The sequence below is a fragment of the Bos javanicus genome, chromosome 20 (assembly GCF_032452875.1).
Source record: "Bos javanicus breed banteng chromosome 20, ARS-OSU_banteng_1.0, whole genome shotgun sequence".
NCBI lineage: Eukaryota > Metazoa > Chordata > Mammalia > Artiodactyla > Bovidae > Bos > Bos javanicus.
Genome location: NC_083887.1, coordinates 55,404,239 through 55,427,320, shown reverse-complemented (window position 1 = coordinate 55,427,320; position 23,082 = coordinate 55,404,239). Strand labels below are relative to the sequence as shown.

The 23,082-nt window shown below is 43.7% G+C and overlaps 1 protein-coding gene across 1 annotated transcript; it reads left to right on the top strand.

Annotated features, from left to right (window-relative positions):
• Positions 1–1,244: 1,244 nt before the first annotated feature.
• Positions 1,245–7,466, top strand: TAF11L2 (TATA-box binding protein associated factor 11 like 2). The gene has a single exon (XM_061393839.1). The coding sequence runs from the start codon at positions 3,772–3,774 to the stop codon at positions 4,396–4,398; it is 627 nt and encodes a 208-aa protein (XP_061249823.1). The 5' UTR covers positions 1,245–3,771; the 3' UTR covers positions 4,399–7,466.
• The last annotated feature ends 15,616 nt before the right edge of the window (positions 7,467–23,082 follow it).

The following is a 23,082-nucleotide window of genomic DNA, read 5'->3' as shown; positions in this document are numbered from 1 at the left end:
GCTTTGGCATAGTCAATAAAGCAGAAATAAATGTTTTCACGGAACTCTCTTGCTTTTTTGATGATCCAGCGGATGTTGGCAATTTGATCTCTGGTTCCTCTGCCTTTTCTAAAACCAGCTTGAACATCTGGAAGTTCATGGTTCATGTATTGCTGAAGCCTGGCTTGGAGAATTTTGAGCATTACTTCACTAGTTCATGAGATGAGTGCAATTGTGTGGTAGTGTGAGCATTCTTTGGCATTGCCTTTCTTTGGGATTGGAATGAAAACTGACCTTTTCCAGTCCTGTGGCCAGTGCTGAGTTTTCCAAATTTGCTGGCATATTGAGTGCAGCACTTTCACAGCATCATCTTTCAGGATTTGGAATAGCTCAAATGCAGTTCCATCACCTCCACTAGCTTTGTTCGTAGTGATGCTTTCTAAGGCCCACTTGACTTTACATTCCAAGATATCTGGCTCTAGGCCAGTGATCACACCATCGTGATTATCTAGGTCGTGAAGATCTTTTTGTACAGTTCTTCGGTGTATTCTTGCCATCTCTTCTTAATATCTTCTGCTTCTGTTAGGTCCGTAACATTTCTGTCCTTTATCGAGCCCATCTTTGCATGAAATGTCCCCTTGGTATCTCTAATTTTCTTGAAGAGATCTCTAGTCTTTCCCATTCTGTTGTTTTCCTCTATTTCTTTGCATTGATTGCTGACGAAGGCTTTCTTATCTGTTCTTGCTATTCTTTGGAACTCTGCATTCACATGCTTATATCTTTTCTTTTCTCCTTTCCTTTTCACTTCTCTTCTTTTCACAGCTATTTGTAAGGCCTCCCCAGACAGCCATTTTGCTTTTTTGCATTTCTTTTCCACGGGGATGGTCTTGATCCCTGTCTCCTGTACAATGTCACGAACTTTCATCCATAGTTCACCAGGCACTCAATCTATCAGATCTAGTCCCTTAAATCTATTTCTCACTTCCACTGTATAATCATAAGGGATTTTTTGTCAATAGGTGTACTAATTTACTTCAATTTTAATACTATGTCAGATAGTGGACTAGCTTTAATAGAAATCTCTTAGGAAAATGAAAAACATGCATCATATTTTAGTTTTAAAAGACTGCTGGAAGAAATCATAATATACTGAATAGTGGTATTAGAGTTATTTGGAGAAACAGAACCAAAGGATACATATATATATATTAAAAATTTATTATAGGAAATAGCTCACATGATTATAAAGGCTTAGAATTTCCTGAAATGCTATCTGCAAGTTGGAGAACCAAGAAAGTGTGCTGTATAAGAAAACTAAGTCAAAAAGCTAAAAATAGGGAAAGCAAAGGTATAACCAAGAATCTGAGGTCAAAAGATTAAAAACCTGGTAAGACACCACTGATGTGAGTACTGCAGTCTGTAGACCGAACACAATCTATCTGTGATGTTTGAAAAAAAGAGAATATGGAAGTTCTAGCTCAAGAGAAGAGAATAATTTAGTCATCCTATTTTTGGTCTAGTAGGGCCATGAACAGATTGAATGATGCTCACTAAAGTAATGAAGGTTGATCTACTGTCTTCTGTCTATAGACAAAAATACTTTCCAAAAACAAAGCTACAGACAAACTCAGAAATACTATATACCACCTGACTGACAATTCTTTAATTAAGTCAAGTTGACAAAACAAAAAGTTAATAAGCACAGTGCTTAAAACATCAATAACTTAGAAAATTTTAGATGAAAAGAGGTCTAGATCAAGGTATCACAGAGGTTGCAGCCTCAGAATCTCAAACAAATGACTAAGAACAAAGGCATCCATTACAGAGGGACATGACTCCAACAGCTAGCGTGTCCTGCATAGAAGACATAGAGGTGTCTGGGATTCATCATTGGACAGAGCCAAGGTCACGCCAGGACACGGGGAGAAGTTGGTCAGGTGCATCAAAGGAAAGAGCCACAAACCCTGCCCCAACCTTGATCTGGGATGTTCCAGACTCCAGAAGTGTGAGAAAATACGCTGGCGTGGGTGATGCCATCCATGATGTGAGGTCTTGCAGAAGAAAGGCAAGTATAGTGAGGAAGTTGACTCTAGAAAGAAGGTGGTTATATGATCCTAAGGGGCATGTGTTCTTGTCCTGATTTTTAAGTTCTTGACTTTGGCCCAAAAGAGGCGACAGTGAGGGGCCCACAGGACAACCTGCTCCCAGAGGAATTTGCATTTGAAACTGATGGAAGTAAACAGCCACAATTCCCGACATGGTATTGGGAAGAAAGGTCAATGAATCATGCTTGATACCTCCAGACACAAGATAAGGAAGTCAGTCATCAGATCAAGATCAGAACAGCAAACAGAATTTCAGAGGCATGACTACAAAGGGAAAGGAACCGACCATGAAATGGTCAGAGATCTCAGCCAGTCTTTGCTCCAATGGGCTGGTGGGCCTACCATGCCCCAGGTCAGGCTAAGAGACCAGTCTCTTAACGCTCAGGCTTTCTTTCACCCTGTTCCTTTTCCCTACGTGAGCAGGACTAACCGTGTCTGCACTCAAAGGAAGTGAGTCATCAGGCCAGGTCCGGAAGGGCGGGTTGAACTCCAAAGGCATACTTAACATTGGAAAGGAAACCAATGGGGAAATGGCCACAGATCTCAGCCGTCCCAGGATAGGGACACCGGGAAGAAACTTAAGCCCTGGCGACCCTGAAAACCTCTACCGAGGGCAGGGATGTGGGCAGAAGATTGGACCAGGCGGAGCAGAGAGCAGGTGGAGGTCAGAAACAGACCATTCCTTCCCCGCGTGGCTGTACTGGGGGATGCGTACCTCGACTCGGGAGGCTTTGTGAATCTCCATGAAATAGCGCTCAGGGAGGGCGATTCCTCATGGAAGTGATGGACCTTGCAGGAAGAGGATGTGTAGAGGTGGCTTCTTCCCGAAGTGAACGTCTGTACCTCACCCACCCCCACCACAGCCACCCTACTTCTGGGTTGGATGACTTGATGAGGATGGTAGGGGAAGGCTCGCCTGGGCAGGTAGTGGATTTGTGTGGCTGGCGTTGGGGAATACGAGGGAGAGAAGCAAGAGGGTGTTGAGAGGGGAAAGGAGTGCGAGGGGATCTGATTGCTTTTGCCTCTAGGCAAATTGAAGAGCATTTCCAAACGAAGGTGGAAGCCTCCCCCGTAGGCCCGCCGACCTATTTTCAAATCTGTGCCTTGGGGGAGAGGATGGTCTGGGGCCACCCTGAAATGGCAAGAAAGTCTCCCAGAGTAGTGAACTCTCTGGGCTTTCTGGATTAGCCATCACCCCACAAGCCAGCCAGCCTGTTCTGAGGAGCAGCGGAGAGAGGACTTGGGCTCTTGGGCTGGCTCCTGGAAGGCTTTCAAAAGGCAGCTTTGAGAGAACAGGTCTTCTGAGGACATGTCTACATTTCCATTGTGGCTCAAGATGAACGGTTCAGAAACTGAGGCAGGAAGAATCCTGCGAGACTGCCAGGAGTCTGCCCCAGCATGTGGCCCTGGGAGGTAGACCTTGGCCCCGCCCCTTGCCTGGGGCAGTAGGAGGAGCCTCCCCCCCCACCCCCCCCGCTGCGCGGGGGATACTGAGACTTCATCTGACTTCCGGGTGGGCGTGGCTTCAGGCCTAGCCTTATATAAAGGGGCTGGTCCCAGGCCCGTTTCAGGCGGATCCTGCCTCTGAGGGGATTGCTGCTGAGTGTGTTTCTCTGCCTCGGACTCTGCATCAGGAAGGGCACAGGGCTCTAGCTTTCTGAGCTAAGGTCTTTGACCCAGCGCCGGGATGGACAAGGCCAGGGCGTGGCTCCCGGACCAAGGTCCGAACTTGGATGTGTCGCGGGAGGCACCAGGCGTGCCACTGGGACCGGAACCCAGCAACCCAGGCCGAATCTTGCCGCGAGACCCAGCCCAGAACGCCAGGAAAGCCTCTGACGAGGAAGGCGGTGAGCTGGTGCATCAGGACTGCCCACAGCCAAGGGCAGGTGAAGAGGCGGACTCCTCCTCACGTTCCCCTGTGGCCAAGAGACGGAAAGTGGACACCGAGGGCAAGAGAGGCAGGCAACGGGAAGTGGGTGAAGAGGAGGCCCAGAAGATGAGAACCCTCGTGGCTGCTATGAGCAAGGAGCAGCTGAACCGTTACGAAGTGTTTCGCCGCTCAGCCTTCCCCAAATCCACCATCAAACATCTGATCCAGGCCGTGGCCGGCACGCCGGTATCCCAGAACGTGGTCATTGCCATGTCTGGAATGGCCAAGGTCTTCGTCGGGGAGGTGGTGGAAGAGGCCTTAGACGTGTGTGAGAAGTGGGGCGAGAAGCCCCCACTCCAACCCAAGCATCTGAGGGAGGCTGTTCGCAGGCTACGCGAAAAGGGGCAGATGCCCAGCACTAAGCACAAGATCCTCTTCTTCTAGACCTGAGCCCGGAAGGGCCTGTTCCTGAGCAACCTGGCCCTCCGGCCGACCAGCCTCTTAACCCTCAGGCTTTATTTCACTGTGTTCCCCATACGGCACCCCTGCCCCATCCCCGAGGCAGCTCCTGCATCCCGTGGACATTGCCACCAGGATGGGACATAACCAGGATGGATCAACTGCCTCAAAGGGGAGAGAAGACATCCAGCACAACTTGAGCTATTCCTTTGAAAAGACCAGTAACACGCAGAAACATCTCTCACCCGGAGGCATATTGGGGAGAGACCCGAGACCCAGAGTCTAATTCTTTGAGAGACACGACCTGCCAGAACTCACCTGTGAGAACAGACCCCTGAAATGGCGCCTGCCTGTCTACCCGAGAAGCTGAATCCATACACTGTAACCACGCCTGATCGGGAACACCAGGCTCTGGTGGATTCACTTAGGGAATTCTAGCAAAGCCATCCAGCTGACATAAGAGCACCTCTGTGATATGCCGTCCAGGAGCCCGAAGCCCAGGGAATTCTTTCAAAGTCACTACGGGAGTGAAGCCTTGGTGTTCCTCGGCAGAGGCAAGGCCTTCCCAGAGGACACCAGACGACGATCTCTCACGCGGAGAGACGCCAGTGCGCTTCAGTGCCTTTCAGCCAACCACGTCTGGCCGTGGGCAAGACGATGCCTAGGCCTCTGGAAGTAATGGGTTGTTTCCCAGGCGCCTGGGGCTGGCTCGGCCTTCAAAGGCCAGGGGATGGGATCCCCGAGCCATCCGCGGTCCCGGAAGGAAACCTCACAGAATCCTTCCATGGGTGGGGTGAAGGTGGGGGTGAGGGTCGGGGTGAGATCCCAGCCTTTGACCAAGTCACCCACTCACCAACTCCTGATCACATTTGGGCAGGTGGGGCCAGGCGACTGGATCAGGACCCTCTTGCAAAGAACCAGAGCTAAGAGCCTTGTACCAGAAAGGTGAGGAAGCAGTGAAGCGCTCCCAGGTAGATCCAGGAAGAGGCAAGCCTCTGTCCTGTCCACACGCGGTTGCTCCATTGGGCCGGAGGGCCTACCTCATGCCCCAGGTCATTTCAAGTCAAGAGACGGAGTCCAGGAGTTCAGATCTGGAAGAAAGCCTCCTGTCTTTGGGGGATGGCTGATCAGAAAGTCAGGGCCCCATGGACCTTCATTCCCCTGGCCTCTTCATTCCCATGGGGACCCTTCTACCCTGAGTTTCTCTCAAATGGGGTGTGGGCCCACAGGGCATGCTGTGCATACAGGACTCCTACCTCGAATCTGCCTTCCAAAGTGCTGGAAGTCAGCAGCAACCAAACGCCCCTCCAAGGGATGGGGATGAAAGGTGAATGGATCATGTGTGGCAACTGCTTAAGCAGGACTAGTACCGTCCGCCCTCAAAGGAAGTGAGTAATCAGGTCAAGTCCGGAAGGGCGGGTTGAACTCCAAAGGCATACTTACCACGGGAAAAGAACCAACGGGGAAATGGCCACAGATCTCAGCCGTCCCAGGATAGGGACACTGGGGAGAGACTTAAGCCCTGGTGACCCTGAAAACCTCTACCGAGGCCAGGGATTCAGACGGAGGAAGGGTGGACCACGCAGAGCAGAGAGCAGGTGGAGAGGCAGGAGGAGAGTAGGCCCGCCGACCTATTTTCATGCCTGTGCCTTGGGGGAGAGGATGGTCTGGGGCCACCCTGAAATGGCAAGAAAGTCTCCCAGAGTAGTGAACTCTCTGGGCTTTCTGGATTAGCCATCACCCCACAAGCCAGCCAGCCTGTTCTGAGGAGCAGCGGAGAGAGGACTTGGGCTCTTGGGCTGGCTCCTGGAAGGCTTTCAAAAGGCAGCTTTGAGAGACAGGTCTTCTGAGGACACGTCTAGATTTCCATCGTGGCCTAAGTTGAAGGGTTCAGAAACTCGGGTGGCTGCTGGGGCTGGCCCCCTGCCGCCCAGGGCGGTACACCCCGGCTCCGCCCCTTGCCTGGGGCAGTGGGAGGGGCCTATTCCCCCCCTGTGCAGGGTTGGCTGAGGAGATTAGCCGACTTTCAGGCAGGCGTGGCTTCAGGGCCACAGACCCTCATATACAGGGGCTGGGCCCAGGCATGTCTTAGGCGGATCCTTCTTTTGCGGATGCTGAGGCTGAGGGTGTTTCTTTCCCACTGATTTTGCCTCAGGGAGGACCCAGAGCCGGAGCTTTCTGAGCTAGGGGACTTGGTACCAGCGCTGGGATGGAGAAGGCCAGCGTGTCTGGGAAGCACCAGGCGTACCCCCAGGCTCGGACCCCAGCTACCCAGACCGTATCCTGCTGCAGGACCCAACCCAGGAAGCCAGGGAGTCTTCTGACGAAGAAGGTGGGGAGCTCAGGCGTCAGGACTACCCGCAGCCAAGAGCAGATGAAAAGGCGGACTCCTCCTCATGTCCTCTGCGGCCAAGAGACAAAAAGTGGACACTGAGGGCAAGAAAGCCAGGCAATGGGAAGTGGACGAAGAGGAGGCCCAGAGGATGAGAACTGTCGTGTTTGTTATGAGGGAGCAGCTGAACTGTTACGAAGTGTGTTGCCGCTCAGGCTTCCCCAAGGCCACTATCCAACATCTGAACCAGGCAGTGGCTGGCACGCCGGTGTCCCAATTTTAATCATAGCCATGTCCGGAATGGCCAAGGTCTTCTTCGGGGAGGTGGTGGAAGAGGCCCTGTTCCTGTTTGAGAAGTGAAGCAAGACGCCCCCACTCCAATCCAAGCATCTGAGGGAGCCTGCATTCGCAGGCTAGGCGAAAAGATGCAGATGCCCAGCACCAAGCACAAGAAGGTCCTCTTCTTCTAGGCCTGAGTCCGGAAGGGCCTATTTCCGAGGAACCAGGCCCCTGGCTCACCAGCCTCTTAACCCTCAGGCTTTCATTCCACCCATGTCTCCCACTTCTCATCCATCCCTGAGGCAATTTCCATACCCGGTAACCTTTAGTTTGCCCAAAGAATGAAACAGTGTGTGTGCTCACAGGAGAAACTATGAGCACACCTAGGTTCGGTGCTAGAACGTTCCAAATTTTGGAATCATTTGTTACCTGATGCATCCTGGGGCATCAGGAAGAAAGATCATTAAACCAGGGAGTGGTATGTCCTGACCGGGTTTTAGGAGACAAGTAGTGTGGGCCCTCGGAGGAAATGAGTCGTCTGGTCAAGGTGAGATCTGCTTGTTAAGCTCCAAAGGCAAACGTTCAAAGGTAACTAAACCAGTCTGTGGTTGCAGACACCCCATTGCTGTCCCTGGCAAACTTGCATGTTAGTCATGTTCACAGCCTGAACAATCCTTTTTCATGGTTGCCTGCATGACCATTTCATCAGAATTATTGTGCTCTCATCTTTTTCTGAGTTGCATGGAAAATGACCTATGTAGAGAGTCTTGTTTTAGATGGTGAAGACACTTTGTAGCTCTATTTTTCCTCATGGAAGTACAATATAATATAGAACAGTAGAAAGTCCTCTAACGTTAGTGCTTAGTTGGAACTGAATGGTGCTCAGAACCATGGCTTGGCTTTTCACATAGTTTGCCTTGGATGGAGGAGGCAGTTGAACTGAACTGGGCTTTGCTTTTTTTCTCTGCAACATTTGTGCTACCACATTAGTTCTACCTATTTGCTGAATATAATCCAAATAATAAAGAGATATGAATGAGTATATGATATAGGGAATAGAAAGCAGACTCAATGGGAGCAAGGAAAGACCTTTATACTGGTGTTTCAAAGACTGAGACTGGCATGAAGAGTCACTATCTTCCTTAATATAGTGGCCAAGAAAAAGTACATATTTCTTTTAGCTCTGAAAGTGCAAATTACCAAATTCCTTTTGTGCAGATTTTAAAACATGAAGTTGATTATTATTATTATTTTCTGATGTAATCCATACAGCTTGCATCTACTCAAACAAATGTTTTAGACCATTAATATTTATCTCTTGCCTACAAATCTGTCCTTATTTGAATAAACATCTGTTGATTATTTGCCAAGACTAATAACTTCAGATATGCAGATGACACCACCCTTATGGCAGAAAGTGAAGAGGAACTAAAAAGCCTCTTGGTGAAAGTGAAAGTGGAGAATGAAAACGTTGGCTTAAAGCTCAACATTCAGAAGAGGAAGATCATGGCATCTGGTCCCATCACTTCATGGGAAATAGAAAAACAGTGGAAACAGTGTCAGACTTTATTTTTTGGGACTCCAAAATCACTGCAGATGGTGATTGCAGCCATGAAATTAAAAGACGCTTACTCCTTGCAAGAAAAGTTATGACCAACCTAGATGGCATATTGAAAAGCAGAGACATTACTTTGCCAACAAAGGTCTGTCTAGTCAAGGCTATGGTTTTTCCAGTGGTCATGTATCGATGTGAGAGTTGGACTGTGAGGAAAGCTGAGCGCTGAAGAATTGATGCTTTTGAATTGTGGTGTTGGGGAAGACTCTTGAGAGTCCCTTGGACTGCAAGGAGATCCAACCAGTCCAATCTGAAGGAGATCAGCCCTGGGATTTCTTTGGAAGGAATGATGCTAAAGCTGAAACTCCAGTACTTTGGCCACCTCATGTGAAGAGTTGACTCATTGGAAAAGACTCTGATGCTGGGAGGGATTGGGGGCAGGAGGAGAAGTGGACAACAGAGGATGAGATGACTGGATGGCATCACTGACTCAATGGATGTGAGTTTGAGTGAACTCCGGGAGTTGGTGATGGACAGGGAGGCCTGGCGTGCTGCGATTCATGGGGTGGCAAAGAGTCGGACATGACTGAGCGACTGAACTGAACTGAACTGAAGCACTGAGAATACAATATAAATAAAATATGGTTAAATAATGATTTACTATATTCAAGTAGCATGTAAAAGATAAATTGCATATTTGATTTTGTGGGTGAAGTCAGAAGAGTCAAAGACTGAAAGGTAGAGAAAGGGGAGATAATACAAAAGAATGTTCCAGTAAAGAGAAAGAGAGCATGTATAGTCATAGCATAGTGTGTGGGAGTGGTCAAACCAGTCAATTTTAAGGGAAACCAACCCTGAATACTCATTGGAGGAACTGCTGCTGAAGCTCCAGTATTTTCATCACCTGATGGAAACAATCCACTCATTGGAAAAGACCCTGATGCTAGGAAAGATTGAAGGCAGAAGGAGAAGAGGGCATCAGAGGATGAGAAGACTGGATGGCATCACTGATGCAATGGACATTAACTTGGGAAAGCTTCAGGAGATGGTGAGGGACAGGAGGGCCTGGTGTGCTGCAGTCCATGGGGTTGCAAAGAAACATGACCGGGCAATTGAACAACAACAAGAGGTGATGAGCTTGGATGACCCTCGTTATTTCAGCCTTAACAACCTCTCCAACCTCTGTCATCTGCTACAGTTCCCTCAAATGCAGGCATTTTTTCAGTCTCAGGAGTCTTCTCACTTTGAAGCATTCATATATGCTGCATTTCTGTCTGAAAAGTTTATTTCACCTGACTCTTCTTTCTTGCCTTTGTCCACACATAATCATGCTTGGAAATCTGCTTCCTCTCATTTCCCAGATTAAGTTCAATTCAGAAAGACCTTCCTTACACCTCTGACCTACTTAAAAATTGTGGGCTTCCACTTGTTATCCTTATTTTAATTTTTTTTGCATGATATTTGTCACAACTTAGAAGTATATAAATGATTTATAATGTACATAATCTATCATTATTTTTGTTATCTTGGTTTTTGCTTTCCTCGTTGACTTAAAATTCCCAATCAAGTTCCTAGAATGTTTTTAGTCTCCTCAGTGTATTTCAGAATTCTATTAGTATTACTCTCTTCAGATTCTGGTGCCCAGAGGAGAAATCAAGTTTAAGTATGACATTTAGGATTATGTTTATAAAGATAAAATTTTAAATCCAGGAGAAGGGGCGAAATCACCTAGGAAGAAAATAAAAGGGTCAAGAGAATTCATGACATAGCTTGAGATCATGTAGGCTCTAGTGGGAGATGGGTGAGGTCCAGCTTGGATATTAACTGGCTAACAAGCCAGGATGTCTTAACCTGATTTGATTTCTTCTCTGTGATCTAGACTAGCACATCAAAAACTCTTATCTAATAATCACGTCTGCTTGTCAAAAAGGTACCTCAATATCCATGTGTCCGAAGCTCAATTCCTGGTCTTCTCACCAAATAAATTTTTTCCTCCCTATGTGTGCTTCTTACCACACAGTCACTATGCCAGTCAGAAATGTGGGTTATTTTTGACTCCTCTTTTTCTGTCATCTCTATTCATACATTCAGTTCAGTTCAGTTCAGTTGCTCAGTCGTGTCCAACTCTTTGCGACCCCATGAATTGCAGGACACCAAACCTCCCTGTCCATCACCAACTCCCGGAGTTCACTCAAACTCACATCCATTGAGTCGGTGATGCCATCCAGTCATCTCATCCTCTGTTGTCCACTTCTCCTCTTGCCCTTAATCCCTACCAGCATCAGAGTCTTTTCCAATGAGTCAGCTCTTCGCATGAGGTGGCCAAAGTACTGGAGTTTCAACTTTAGTATCATTCCTTCCAAAGAAATCCCAGGGCTGATCTCCTTCAGAATGGACTGGTTGGATCTCCTTGCAGTCCAAGGGACTCTCAAGAGTCTTCTCCAACACCACAGTTCAAAAGCATCAGTTCTGCGGTGCTCAGCCTTCTTCACAGTCCAACTCTCACATTCATACATGACCACAGGGAAAACCATAGCCTTGACTAGATGGACCTTTGTTGGCAAAGTAATGTCTCTGCTTTTGAATATGCCATCTAGGTTGGTCATAACTTTCCTTCCAAGGAGTAAGTGTCTTTTAATTTCATGGCTGCAGTCACCATCTGCAGTGATTTTGGAGCCCAGAAAAATAAAGTCTGACACTGTTTCCACTGTTTTCCCATCTGTTTCCCATGAAGTGGTGGCACCGGATGCCATGATCTTCATTTTCTGAATGTCGAGCTTTTAGCCAACTTTTTTGCTCTCCACTTTCACCTTCATCAAGAGGCTTTTAAGTTCCTCTTCACTTTCTGCCATAAGGGTGGTGTCATCTGCATATCTGAGGTTATTGATCTTTCTCCTGCAATCTTGATACCAGCTTGTGCTTCTTCCAGTCCAGCGTTTCTCATGATGTACCCTGCATAGAAGTTAAATAAACACGGTGACAATATACAGCCTTGACGTACTCCTTTTTCTATTTGGAACTAGTCTGTTGTTCCATGTCCAGTTCTAACTATTGCTTCCTGACCTGCATACAGAATTCTCAAGGGGCAGGTCAGGTGGTCTGGTATTCCCATCTCTTTCAGAATTTTCCACAGTTTCTTGTGACCCACACAGTCAAAGGCTTTGGCATAGTCAATAAAGCAGAAATAGATGTTTTTCTGGAACTCTCTTGCTTTTTCCATGATCCAGTGGATGTTGGCAATTTGATCTCTGGTTCCTCTGCCTTTTCTAAAACCAGCTTGAAGATCAGGAAGTTCACGGTTCACATATTGCTGAAGCCTGGCTTGGAGAATTTTAAGCATTACTTTCCTAGCGTGTGAGATGAGTGCAATTGTGTGGTAGTTTGAGCATTGTTTGGCATTGCCTTTCTTTGGGATTGGAATGAAAACTGACCTTTTCCAGTCCTATGGCCACTGCTGAGTTTTCCAAATTTGTTGGCATATTGAGTGCAGCACTTTCACAGCATCATCTTTTAGGATTTGGAATAGCTCAACTGGAATTCTATCACCTCCACTAGCTTTGTTCATAGTGATACTTTCTAAGGCCCACTTGACTTCACATTCCAGGATGTCTGGCTTTAGGTGAGTGATCACACCATCATGATTATCTGGGTCGTGAAGATCTTTTTTGTACAGTTCTTCTGTGCCTGGCTTGGAGAATTTTGAGCATTATTTTACTAGTGTGTGAGATGAGTGCAATTGTGCAGTAGTTTGAGCATTCTTTGGCATTGCCTTTCTTTGGGATTGGAATGAAAACTGACCTTTTCCAGTCCTGTGGCCACTGCTGAGTTTTCCAAATTTGCTGGCATATTGAGTGCAGCACTTTCACAGCATCATCTTACAGGATTTGAAATAGCTTAACTGGAATTCCATCACCTCCACTAGCTTTGTTCATAGTGATGCTTTCTAAGGCCCACTTGACTTCACATTCCAGGGTATCTGGCCCTAGGAGAGTGGTCACACCATCATGATTATCTTTGTCATGAAGATCTTTTTTGTACAGTTCTGTGTATTCTTGCCATCTCTTCTTAATATCTTCTGCTTCTGTTAGGTTCATGCCATTTCTGTCCTTTATCGAGCCCATCTTTGCATAAAATATTCCCTTGGTATCTCTAATTTTCTTGAAGAGATCCCTAGTCTTTCCCATTCTGTTGTTTTCCTCTATTTCTTTGCATTGATATCTGAGGAAGGCTTTCTGATCTTTCCTTGCTATTTCTTGGAACTCTGCATTCAGAGGCTTATATCTTTTCTTTTCTCCTTTGCTTTTCACTTCTCTTCTTTTCACAGCTATTTGTAGGGCCTCCCCAGACAGCCATTTTGCCTTTTTGCATTTATTTTCCATGGGGATGGTCTTGATCCCTGTCTCCTGTACAGTGTCATGAACCTCCATCCATAGTTCATGGTGTTGCAAGAGGGCATCAGAGGGCAGACACACTGAAACCATAGTCACAGAAAACTAATCAATCTAATCACACTAGGACCACAGCCTTGTCTAACTCAATGAAACTAAGCCATGCAGTGTGGGGCCACCAAAGATGGGTGGGTCATGGTGGAGAGGTCTGACAGAATGTGGTCCACTGGAGAAGGGAATGGCAAACCACTTCAGTATTCTTGCCTTGAGAACTCCATGAACAGTATGAAAAGGCAAAATGATAGGATACTGAAAGAGAAACTCACCAGGTCAGTAGGTGTCCAATATGCTACTGGAGATCAATGGAGAAATCGCTCCAGAAAGAATGAAAGGATGGAGCCAAAGCAAAAACAATACCCAGCTGTGGATGTGACTGGTGATAGAAGCAAGGTCTGATGCTATAAACAGCAATATTGCATAGGAACCTTGAATGTTAGATCCATGAATCAAGGCAAATTGGAAGTGGTCAAACAGGAGATGGCAAGAGTGAACATTGACATTCTAGGAATCAGTGAACTAAAATGGACTAGAATGGGTGAATTTAACTCAGATGACCATTATATCTACTAATGTGGGCAGGAATCCCTTAGAAGAAATGAAGTAGCCATCATGATCAACAAGAGTCCAAAATGCAGTACTTGGATGCAATCTCAAAAATGACAGAATGATCTCTGTTGGTTTCCAAGGCAAACCATTCAATATCACAGTAATCCAAGTCTATGCCCCAACCAGTAACGCTGAAGTAGCTGAAGTTGAACGGTTCTATGAAGACCTACAAGACGTTGTAGAACTAACACCCAAAAAAGATGTCCTTTTCATTATAGGGGACTGGAATGCAAAAAAGGAAGTCAAGAAACACCTGGAGTAACAGGCAAATTTGGCATTGGAATACCCAATGAAGCAGGGCAAAGGCTAACAGAATTTTCCCAAGAGAATGCACTGGTCATAACAAATACCCTTTTCCAACAACACAAGAGAAGACTCTACACATGGACATCACCAGATGGTCAACACTGAAATCAGATTGATTATATTTTTTGCAGCCAAAGATGGAGAAGCTCTATACAGTCAGCAAAAACAAGACCGGGAGCTGACTGTGGCTCAGATCATGAACTCCTTATTGCCAAATTCAGACTTAAATTGAAGAAAGTAGGGATAACCACTAGACCACTGTGTAATAGTTTCTTGATAGATAAATATTGGTAATCTGTCTAGAGCATATAGCAATGTTTTTTTTAACAAATACAGTTCCTACTTTCAAAAAAATCCCCAGAAGCCATGTTGACATGTGATCTGTACATGTGAATTTGAAAGTTTGAAGCAACATCCTAAGAAATAGGTTTTACTTCAGGCACTTCTGTTATGTGAGATAGGGCACAATAAGAGAATAAAAATTTTTTGCCCTTTATAAAGATATTTTTAGGTTACCCTTGAAAGATATTATTTTTTTCCGATTTTGAAGTTTTGAAAAGAATTTCTCCATCAAGTGATAACAGAAGGCATTAACAAGACACATTAACAAAACACATTTCTTCCAAGAAAGTTACTCAGGAGTGTCATGCCTCCTGGGTTCTAGCTTTGTATAGATTTCCTATTTGTTGTAATTAAAAACAGAAAAAGGCAGTATCAAAAGAAACTTAATAAAAGCAAGAGCTATTGATGGTTGAAGAAGAAATCATATACTTTAAGAATTGGACTTTGAGCAAATTCAGACAAATAAAACAGCATGCAATCAGTATACTGGTTTAATTCAAGGAAGTGCTTCATTTGGTGTGAAGAAGCAAAGGATATAGAAATAAGCAACAATAGGCAGGCCTATCTCTTGGAAAGGAGAGATTCATATTGAGATGATAACTCTCTTTCTATGTGAAGACTCCGACTTTGGCTTTTTGGCAAGAAGTCATTAACACTACAATCACACTGTGATTATTCTTACTTATTATAATTCAAAATAGCATATCTAAAATTATATGTACACAATACACTAAATACTTTTCATTTAGTTCTCAATCATCTTACTGTGTCCATATGGGGGTTGTTTTGACTAGGATCCTGGCATGATAGATCCAACTAAGGTTACAAGAATTGTTCTCCAAAGACTGCTTACAGAAACACTGTTAAAGTTTATATTTTTGGCCATTTCAATTGTGTGTGACTTCTTTAAATTCCGGAGCATGTATCTTAGCGCCCATTTATATGGTTTTTGTTTGTCTACGTGTGAATGCATATATATCCTTAGAAACTTTCTGCAAACTCTTCCTGAATTAATGGCATTTGTGCATTTGCTGGTTGTTAAGTCATGCTTTTAGGAAATGTGTGTTCCTCCCTTAATTATTATTTTTCACTTCTAACCAGAGAAATTCCAGTGGGGATGAAGTGATTTTAAAAGAAAATTAGTGGTATTTTGCAATTTTCTAGTTTAATCTATGGTTAAGATCAACATATATTCCTGGAATTTGGGGGAAAATGAGTAGAATTTTGGCTTTATTGTCTTTACCACGAATGATTCAATAAAACCATTTTTTTTCTTATAGACAGAAAAACCAGTATTTATACCTCAAAAGAGCTGACATAGCAACTGGATTTATTTCTAAATTTATCACAAGCATAAACGACTATGATTACTGTTAAAAATAAGTTGGTTGAGGCTTGAAGGGCAACTAATTGAATGAAAAAATAATTTTCCACAACCTTATGACTAAATGTATCTTATTGGATATTATTAAGACTTGCAAAACTGAAGTGCTTTCTGGTTCCTGAAGGCTTCCCTGATGGCTCAGAAGGTAAAGAATCCATCTGCAATACTGGAGACCCAGGACAGTTGGGTTCAATCCCTGGGTCGAGAAGATCACCTGGAGGAGGTCATGGCAACACACAACAGTATTCTTACCTGAAAAGTCCTGTGGACAGAGGAACCTGGTCCAAAGGGTCAGAGTCAGATAGGACTGAGCAACTAACCACATATCCAGTTACTGAAGAGTTTTCCTAAGTCTTTCAGGCTTCTGTTTCTTTTTTGATAAACTATATTTGCTTAATCTTTATTTCCTATCTAAAGATTTTTCCCCCCATTAGTTTCAAAAACCATTACTTTGGCCTTGTGAGAAGGGAATTCTTCTTTTAAACATATTACAATAAGCAACCATATTAACATCAATATAATAAGAATATATTAAAATATCATTTGAAACCATTAGAATATAAACATTTAACTTAATTATACATGGCACCCCACTCCAGTGCTCTTGCCTGGAAAACCCCACGGACGGAGGAGCCTGGTGGGCTGCAGTCCATGGGGTCGCTAGGAGTCGGACACGACTGAGCGACTTCACTTTCACTTTTCACGTTCCTGCATTGGAGAAGGAAATGGCAACCCGCTCCCGTGTTCTTGCCTGGAGAATCCCAGGGACGGGGGAGCCTGGTGGGCTGCCGTCTATGGGGTCCCACAGAAGCAGACACGACTGAAGCGACTTAGCAGCAGCATGCTAGTTAGAGCAGGAATTTGGAGGCAAAATTTATTTTGGATTTGGCTATATTTTTAATACCGTGAGCTTGAAGAGACTCTCTAACCTTGATTTCCAGTTGAAAATAAAATTAAAAAGCCCCCAAATAACAAAAATTTTATAGTACAAGTTGCTTCACTTACTAGGTGTTGATTCATTTTATTATAGATAAATAACTTTTTAATCATGCCGATTCAAAATACAGTTTTTAGTATAGTATAGGAACAGCCTCTTTCTCTGTTTATCCTACTTCAAAAATGCACATATGTTATTTATCTTCTAATGGGCAAATGATACAATTTAAGAGGATTAAATATTTTTCTTAATATTCTTTCTGCCGAAGCTTCTAAAATGATTTGGGGATGATCATTCTTGTTGGCTACGAGTCAATTTGAACCAATCAATACACATCAGTGCTCATATTATTCTTTTGCTTTAGAGTCGAGAGATGATTTGTTGATCTCTGAAAATTTCATAGGGAGGGACTGTTTGCCAATTTTAAGGCAGCTCTGATCCTGATGTTATCTTGCTCCAGAATCTTTAAAGGTTTCATGTTGCTCTGGAAATGAAACATACATTTCTCAGTCAGGAATGCATAACCCTGGTCTGAAAGACAGACCTCATTCAGTTTGTTGCCCTATCTTCCCATCTTTCCCATGCTGCAGGCCAATGAGAGGATTCCACTTTTCCCAAACACACTTCCTCCTCTCTTAACACAACTCTTTTAAAGTAGTTTTACTTGTTTCATGGCTCATCCTCAAGTTAAAATTCTTATTTTTTTTTAATTGAAGGATAATTGCTTTACAGAATTTTCTTGTTTTCTGTCAAACCTCAACATGAAACAGCCATAGGTATACATATGTCCCCTCCCTCTTAAACTTCCCTCCCATCTTCCTCCCCTTCCCACCCCTCTAGGTTGATACAGAGCCCCTGTTTGAGTTCCCTGAGACATACAGCAAATTCCCATTGCCTATCTATTTTACATATGATAATGTAAGTTTCCATGTTACTCTCTCCATACATCTCACCTTCTCCCTTCTCCCTGTGTTCATAAGTCTGTTCTCCATGTCTCTTTCTCCACTGCTGCCCTGCAAATAAATTCTCCCGTACCATCTTTCTAGATTCTGTATATGTGCGTTAAATTCAGATCAGATCAGTCGCTCAGTTGTGTCCGACTCTTCGACCCCATGAATCGCAGCACGCCAGGCTTCCCGGTCCATCACCAACTCCCGGAGTTCACCCAGACTCACATCCATCAAGTCAGTGATGCCATCCAGCCATCTCATCCTCTGTTGTCCCCTTCTCCTCCTGCCCCCAATCCCTCCCAGCATCAGGGTCTTTTCCAATGAATCAACTCTTCACATGAGGTGGCCAAAGTACTGGAGTTTGAGCTTTAGCATCATTCCTTCCAAAGAACACCCAGGGTTGATCTCCTTCAGAATGGACTGGTTGGATCTCCTTGCAGTCCAAGGGACTCTCAAGAGTCTTCTCCAACACCACAGTTCAAAAGCATCAATTCTTCAGTGCTCAGCCTTCTTCACAGTCCAACTCTCACATCCATACATGACCACAGGAAAAACCATAGCCTTGACTAGATGAACCTTTGTTGGCAAAGTAATGTCTCTGCTTTTGAATATGCTATCTAGGTTGGTCATAACTTTCCTTCCAAGGAGTAAGAGTCTTTTAATTTCATGGCTGCAGTCACCATCTGTAGTGATTTTGGAGCCCAGAAAAATAAACTCTGACACTGTTTCCACTGTTTCCCCATCTATTTCCCATGAAGTGATGGGACCGGATGCCATGATCTTCGTTTTCTGAATATTGAGCTTTAAGCCAACTTTTTCACTCTCCACTTTAACTTTCATCAAGAGGCTTTTTAGTTCCTCTTCACTTTCTGCCATAAGGGTGGTGTCATCTGCATATCTGAAGTTATTGATATTTCTCCCGGCAATCTTGATTCCAGCTTGTGTTTCTTCCAGGCCAGCATTTCTCATAATGTACTCTGCATATAAGTTAAATAAGCAGGGTGACAATATACAGCCTTGACGAACTCCTTTTCCTATTTGGAACCAGTCTGTTGTTCCATGTCCAGTTCTAACTGTTGCTTCCTGATCTGCATACAAATTTCTCAAGAGGCAGATCAGGTGGTCTGGTATTCCCACCTCTTTCAGAATTTTCCACAGTTTATTGTGACCCACACAGTCAAAGGCTTTGGCATAGTCAATAAAGCAGAAATAGATGTTTTTCTGGAACTCTCTTGCTTTTTCTATGATTCAGCGGATGTTGGCAATTTGATCTCTGGTTCCTCTGCCTTTTCTAAAACCAGCTTGAACATCTGGAAGTTCACGGTTCACATATTGCTGAAGCCTGGCTTGGAGAATTTTGAGCATTACTTCATTAGTTCGTGAGATGAGTGCAATTGTGTGGTAGTTTGAGCATTGTTTGGCATTGCCTTTCTTTGGGATTGGAATGAAAACTGACCTTTTCCAGTCCTATGGCCACTGCTGAGTTTTCCAAATTTGCTGGCATATTGAGTGCAGCACTTTCACAGCATCATCTCTCAGGATTTGAAATAGCTCAACTGGAATTCCATCACCTCCACTAGCTTTGTTTGTAGTGATGCTTTCTAAGGCCCACTTGACTTCACATTCCAGGATGTCTGGCTCTAGGCCAGTGATCACACCATCGTGATTATCTAGGTCGTGAAGATCTTTTTTGTACAGTTCTTCTGTGTATTCTTGCCATCTCTTCTTAATATCTTCTGCTTCTGTTAGGTCCATACCATTTCTGTCCTTTAGCAAGCTCGTCTTTGCATGAAATGTTCCTTTGGTATCTCTAATTTTCTTGAAGAGATCCCTAGTCTTTCCCATTCTGTTGTTTTCCTCTATTTCTTTGCATTGATTGCTGAAGAAGGCTTTCTTATCTCTTCTTGTTTTCTTTAGAACTCTGCATTCAGATGTTTATATCTGTCCTTTTCTCGTTTGCTTTTCAGTTCTCTTCTTTTCACAGCTATTTGTAAGGCCTCCCCAGACAGCCATTTTGCTTTTTTGCACTTCTTTTCCATGGGAATGGTCTTGATCCCTGTCTCCTGTACAATGTCATGAACCTCCGTCCATAGTTCATCAGGCACTCTGTCTATCAGATCTAGTCCCTTAAATCTATTTCTCACTTCCACTGTATAATCATAAGGGATTTGATTTAGGTCATACCTGAATGATCTAGTGGTTTTCCCTACTTTCTTCAACTTAAGTCTGAATTTGGCAATAAGGAGTTCATGGTCTGAGCCACAGTCAGCTCCTGGTCTTGTTTTTGCTGACTGTATAGAGCTTCTCCATCTTTGGCTGCAAAGAATATAATCAATCTGATTTTGATGTTGACCATCTGGTGATGTCCATGTATAGAGTCTTCTCTTGTGTTGTTGGAAGAGGGTGTTTGTTATGACCAGTGCATTTTCTTGGCAAAACTCTGTTAGCCTTTGCCCTGCTTCATTCCATATTCCAAGGCCAAATTTGCCTGTTACTCCAGGTGTTTCTTGACTTCCTACTTTTGCATTCCAGTCCCCTATAATGAAAAGGACATCTTTTTTGGGTGTTAGTTCTAAAAGGTCTTGTATTTCTTCATAGAACCGTTCAACTTCAGCTACTTCAGCATTACTGGTTGGGGCATAGACTTGGATTACTGTGATATTGAATGGTTTGCCTTGGAAACCAACAGAGATCATTCTGTCATTTTTGAGATTGCATCCAAGTACTGCATTTCGGACTCTTTTGTTGACCATAATGGTCACTCCATTTCTTCTGAGGGACTCCTGCCCGCAGTAGTAGATAAATGGTCATCTGAGTTAAACTCACCCATTCCAGTCCATTTTAGTTCACTGATTCCTAGAATGTCGACATTCACTCTTGCCATCTTTTGTTTAACCGTTTCCAATTTGCCTTGATTCATGGATCTGGCATTCCAGGTTCCTATGCAATATTGCTCTTTACAGCATCGGATCTTGCTTCTATCACCAGTCACATCCACAGCTGGGTATTGTTTTGGCTTTGGCTCCATCCCTTCACTCTTTCTGGAGTTATTTCTCCACTGATCTCCAGTAGCATATTGGGCACCTACTGACCTGGTGAGTTTCTCTTTCAGTATCCTATCATTTTGCCTTTTCATACTGTTCATGGGGTTCTCAAGGCAAGAATACTGAAGTGCATTAGTATACAATATTTATCTTTCTGACTTACTTCACTCTGTATCATATGCTCTAGGTTCATTTTGGATCTCTGAAATGAGATGTAGTTATAGTAACCTTTGAACTCCAATAATATGTTTATTATATTGTTGGGGATTCTTATGTCTGAAATTAAGAGCTATTTATACACTTACATTTTAGGATCTTGAGGATGGTATCTTTCTCATTTTGGCATTCCTTTTGTATCTACCACAGTGCTTTACACATAACAAATGGGAAGATCTTAAACCCTGAATGTCAGGATACGTGGGGGGCCAGTTTCACTATGTAACTGTGCTATAGATAGATATTGTGTACAAAGAGGGTAGGATAACTATTTTTGCTTACAGTAGTTATGCAGGTCACACAAAAGATAAGAACTTTGATCAGTGACATGAACTAGGAAAATGTGTTTTGCCACAAGGAGCATAGAAGGTTATTTTCCTGGTAGAGATAAAAAAAGTACACAAATGAAGTAATACATAGAAAAGGAGGGTCATTTTACCTGAAGCCCAGATTTTGTGAGAAGATGTGAATTATAAGAGGTAAGATCAAAATGGCAATTTGGGGACAAGTGTGAAGGCCTGTATACAGTGTATAAAATTTGGAATTCAACCTCAAAGCAACTAGAAGGAGATGAAGGTGTGAAAAGTGGGTATGTGATGGCATAAGATTTGTTTCTTGGTGAGTTGGGAATTCTGGCAGCAGTGAGGCAGGGAAACCAGTGACTGGCATGGGTCTTCAACCAGTTGACAATTTCCATCCAATCTACATTTTTTGGTAACACACAATAGCAAAGCAACTAATTAAATTAGCACCCATAATCACCTGGAAGGCCACATCCATTGACTATTAGACTTTAGAAGGGTTCAAACAAGGGCAAAGCGTACTATCTGAGTGTGGTGTATATTGATTGAAACACTGCACTTAGTATATAATTTCAAATTTCTAAAAGAAAGAAGTACCTATTGTTGTACACAGCTTAGTGTTTTAAAAAGAAAATGAAATTCTAATGGCCGTAAAAGGGGAGATGCACCTTCCGAAAGTCTGGAAAGGCAATTTTAGGTGAAGAGGCCATCTCAGATCACGTACAGAGCGTCTAGGCTGCAAGCAGAAGCAGGGTCTCTATTTCTCAATTCACTTCCTCATCACTAGGCTAGTTCAATGTGCTGTTGATCTAGATAATGTGAATTTTGGGTCACATTCTCTGACTCTGCTGCCTGAATCTGCCATCAACCTCTGATACCACTTCTCCTTTCTTCTGTCAACACTCATCTTTTATTCAGCTTTCTAGTTCTTAAAATATGTGCATCACACACATTTCCTGTTAAAAATACTATTTTTGAAGAGTGATATCCATATTCATTTTTTATGATTCATAACTTTCTTCAGCCAGGCATGCCCCTTAGAACTGCTTGGCAGATCAGTTATCTAAACCAGTTTTTATCCCAATAAAAATGGGTCTAAACGATTGCTGCCGTGGGGGAGATTGCACTAGTGTTAGAAAACAGAACAGGGCAGCTATCTTAGGTTGTGAGCTAGATGGACCCTGGGGCAATAGAAGGAGACTTTATGATCTCCAAGTCCTTCATTATGCCAACTACTAGCTGAACTGCCTTGAAGTTCCTCTGACTACTTATAAATGACAAGTTCAGGTTAATAGTGAAGGATTTTGTTCCAAGTTGTAACCAGGACTTTTAAATGTCTCTCACCCAAAGATTAAGGAATCCAACTTAAGTCTGATTAACACAGAGGAAGAAAGAATCCAACTCAATGGTGGGCTCAGTTAGAAAGTAATGCCATTTTGTTGCCATCTCTTTGGGAATGTTTTTATTTTTAGCCATACCTTCCAGTAAAAGTCTGTCCTGTCTGAACATCAACATCAATGCCAAGCAAATGAAATTTGGATACAGCTCCAAGCCTTTGGTTTCTATTTTTATAACAAAATCTGCCCATAGCTGCCTGTTTACATTACTTTCATCCTATCTGGGCTTGACAAATGCTGTATATTAGGATAAAAAAGAGAGAGAGATAAGGGGTAGGAATAGGAAAAATGAAGTATGTGTACAAATTCGATGTCTCTGAAAAATTTCTGAAGATGTAAATTTAAAAGACCAGAAAAGTTTTCAGAACTGCAGGCTTGTGTTCTCAAGTGAATTTTTTTTCATATACTTTTAAAGTCTACTTTTTTTCTAAGGAATGCTCATTTTTCATTAAAACGTAAATCAATCAGTTCAGTACAGTTCAGCTGCTCAGTCGTGTCTGACTCTTTGTGACTCTATGAACTGCAGCATGCCAGGCCTCCCAGTCCATCACCAACTCCCGGAGTCAACCCA

Bases quoted from the DNA above. Each gene is read 5' to 3' on its own strand.
- TAF11L2 (XM_061393839.1), top strand. From the start codon at position 3,772: ATGGACAAGGCCAGGGCGTGGCTCCCGGACCAAGGTCCGAACTTGGAT.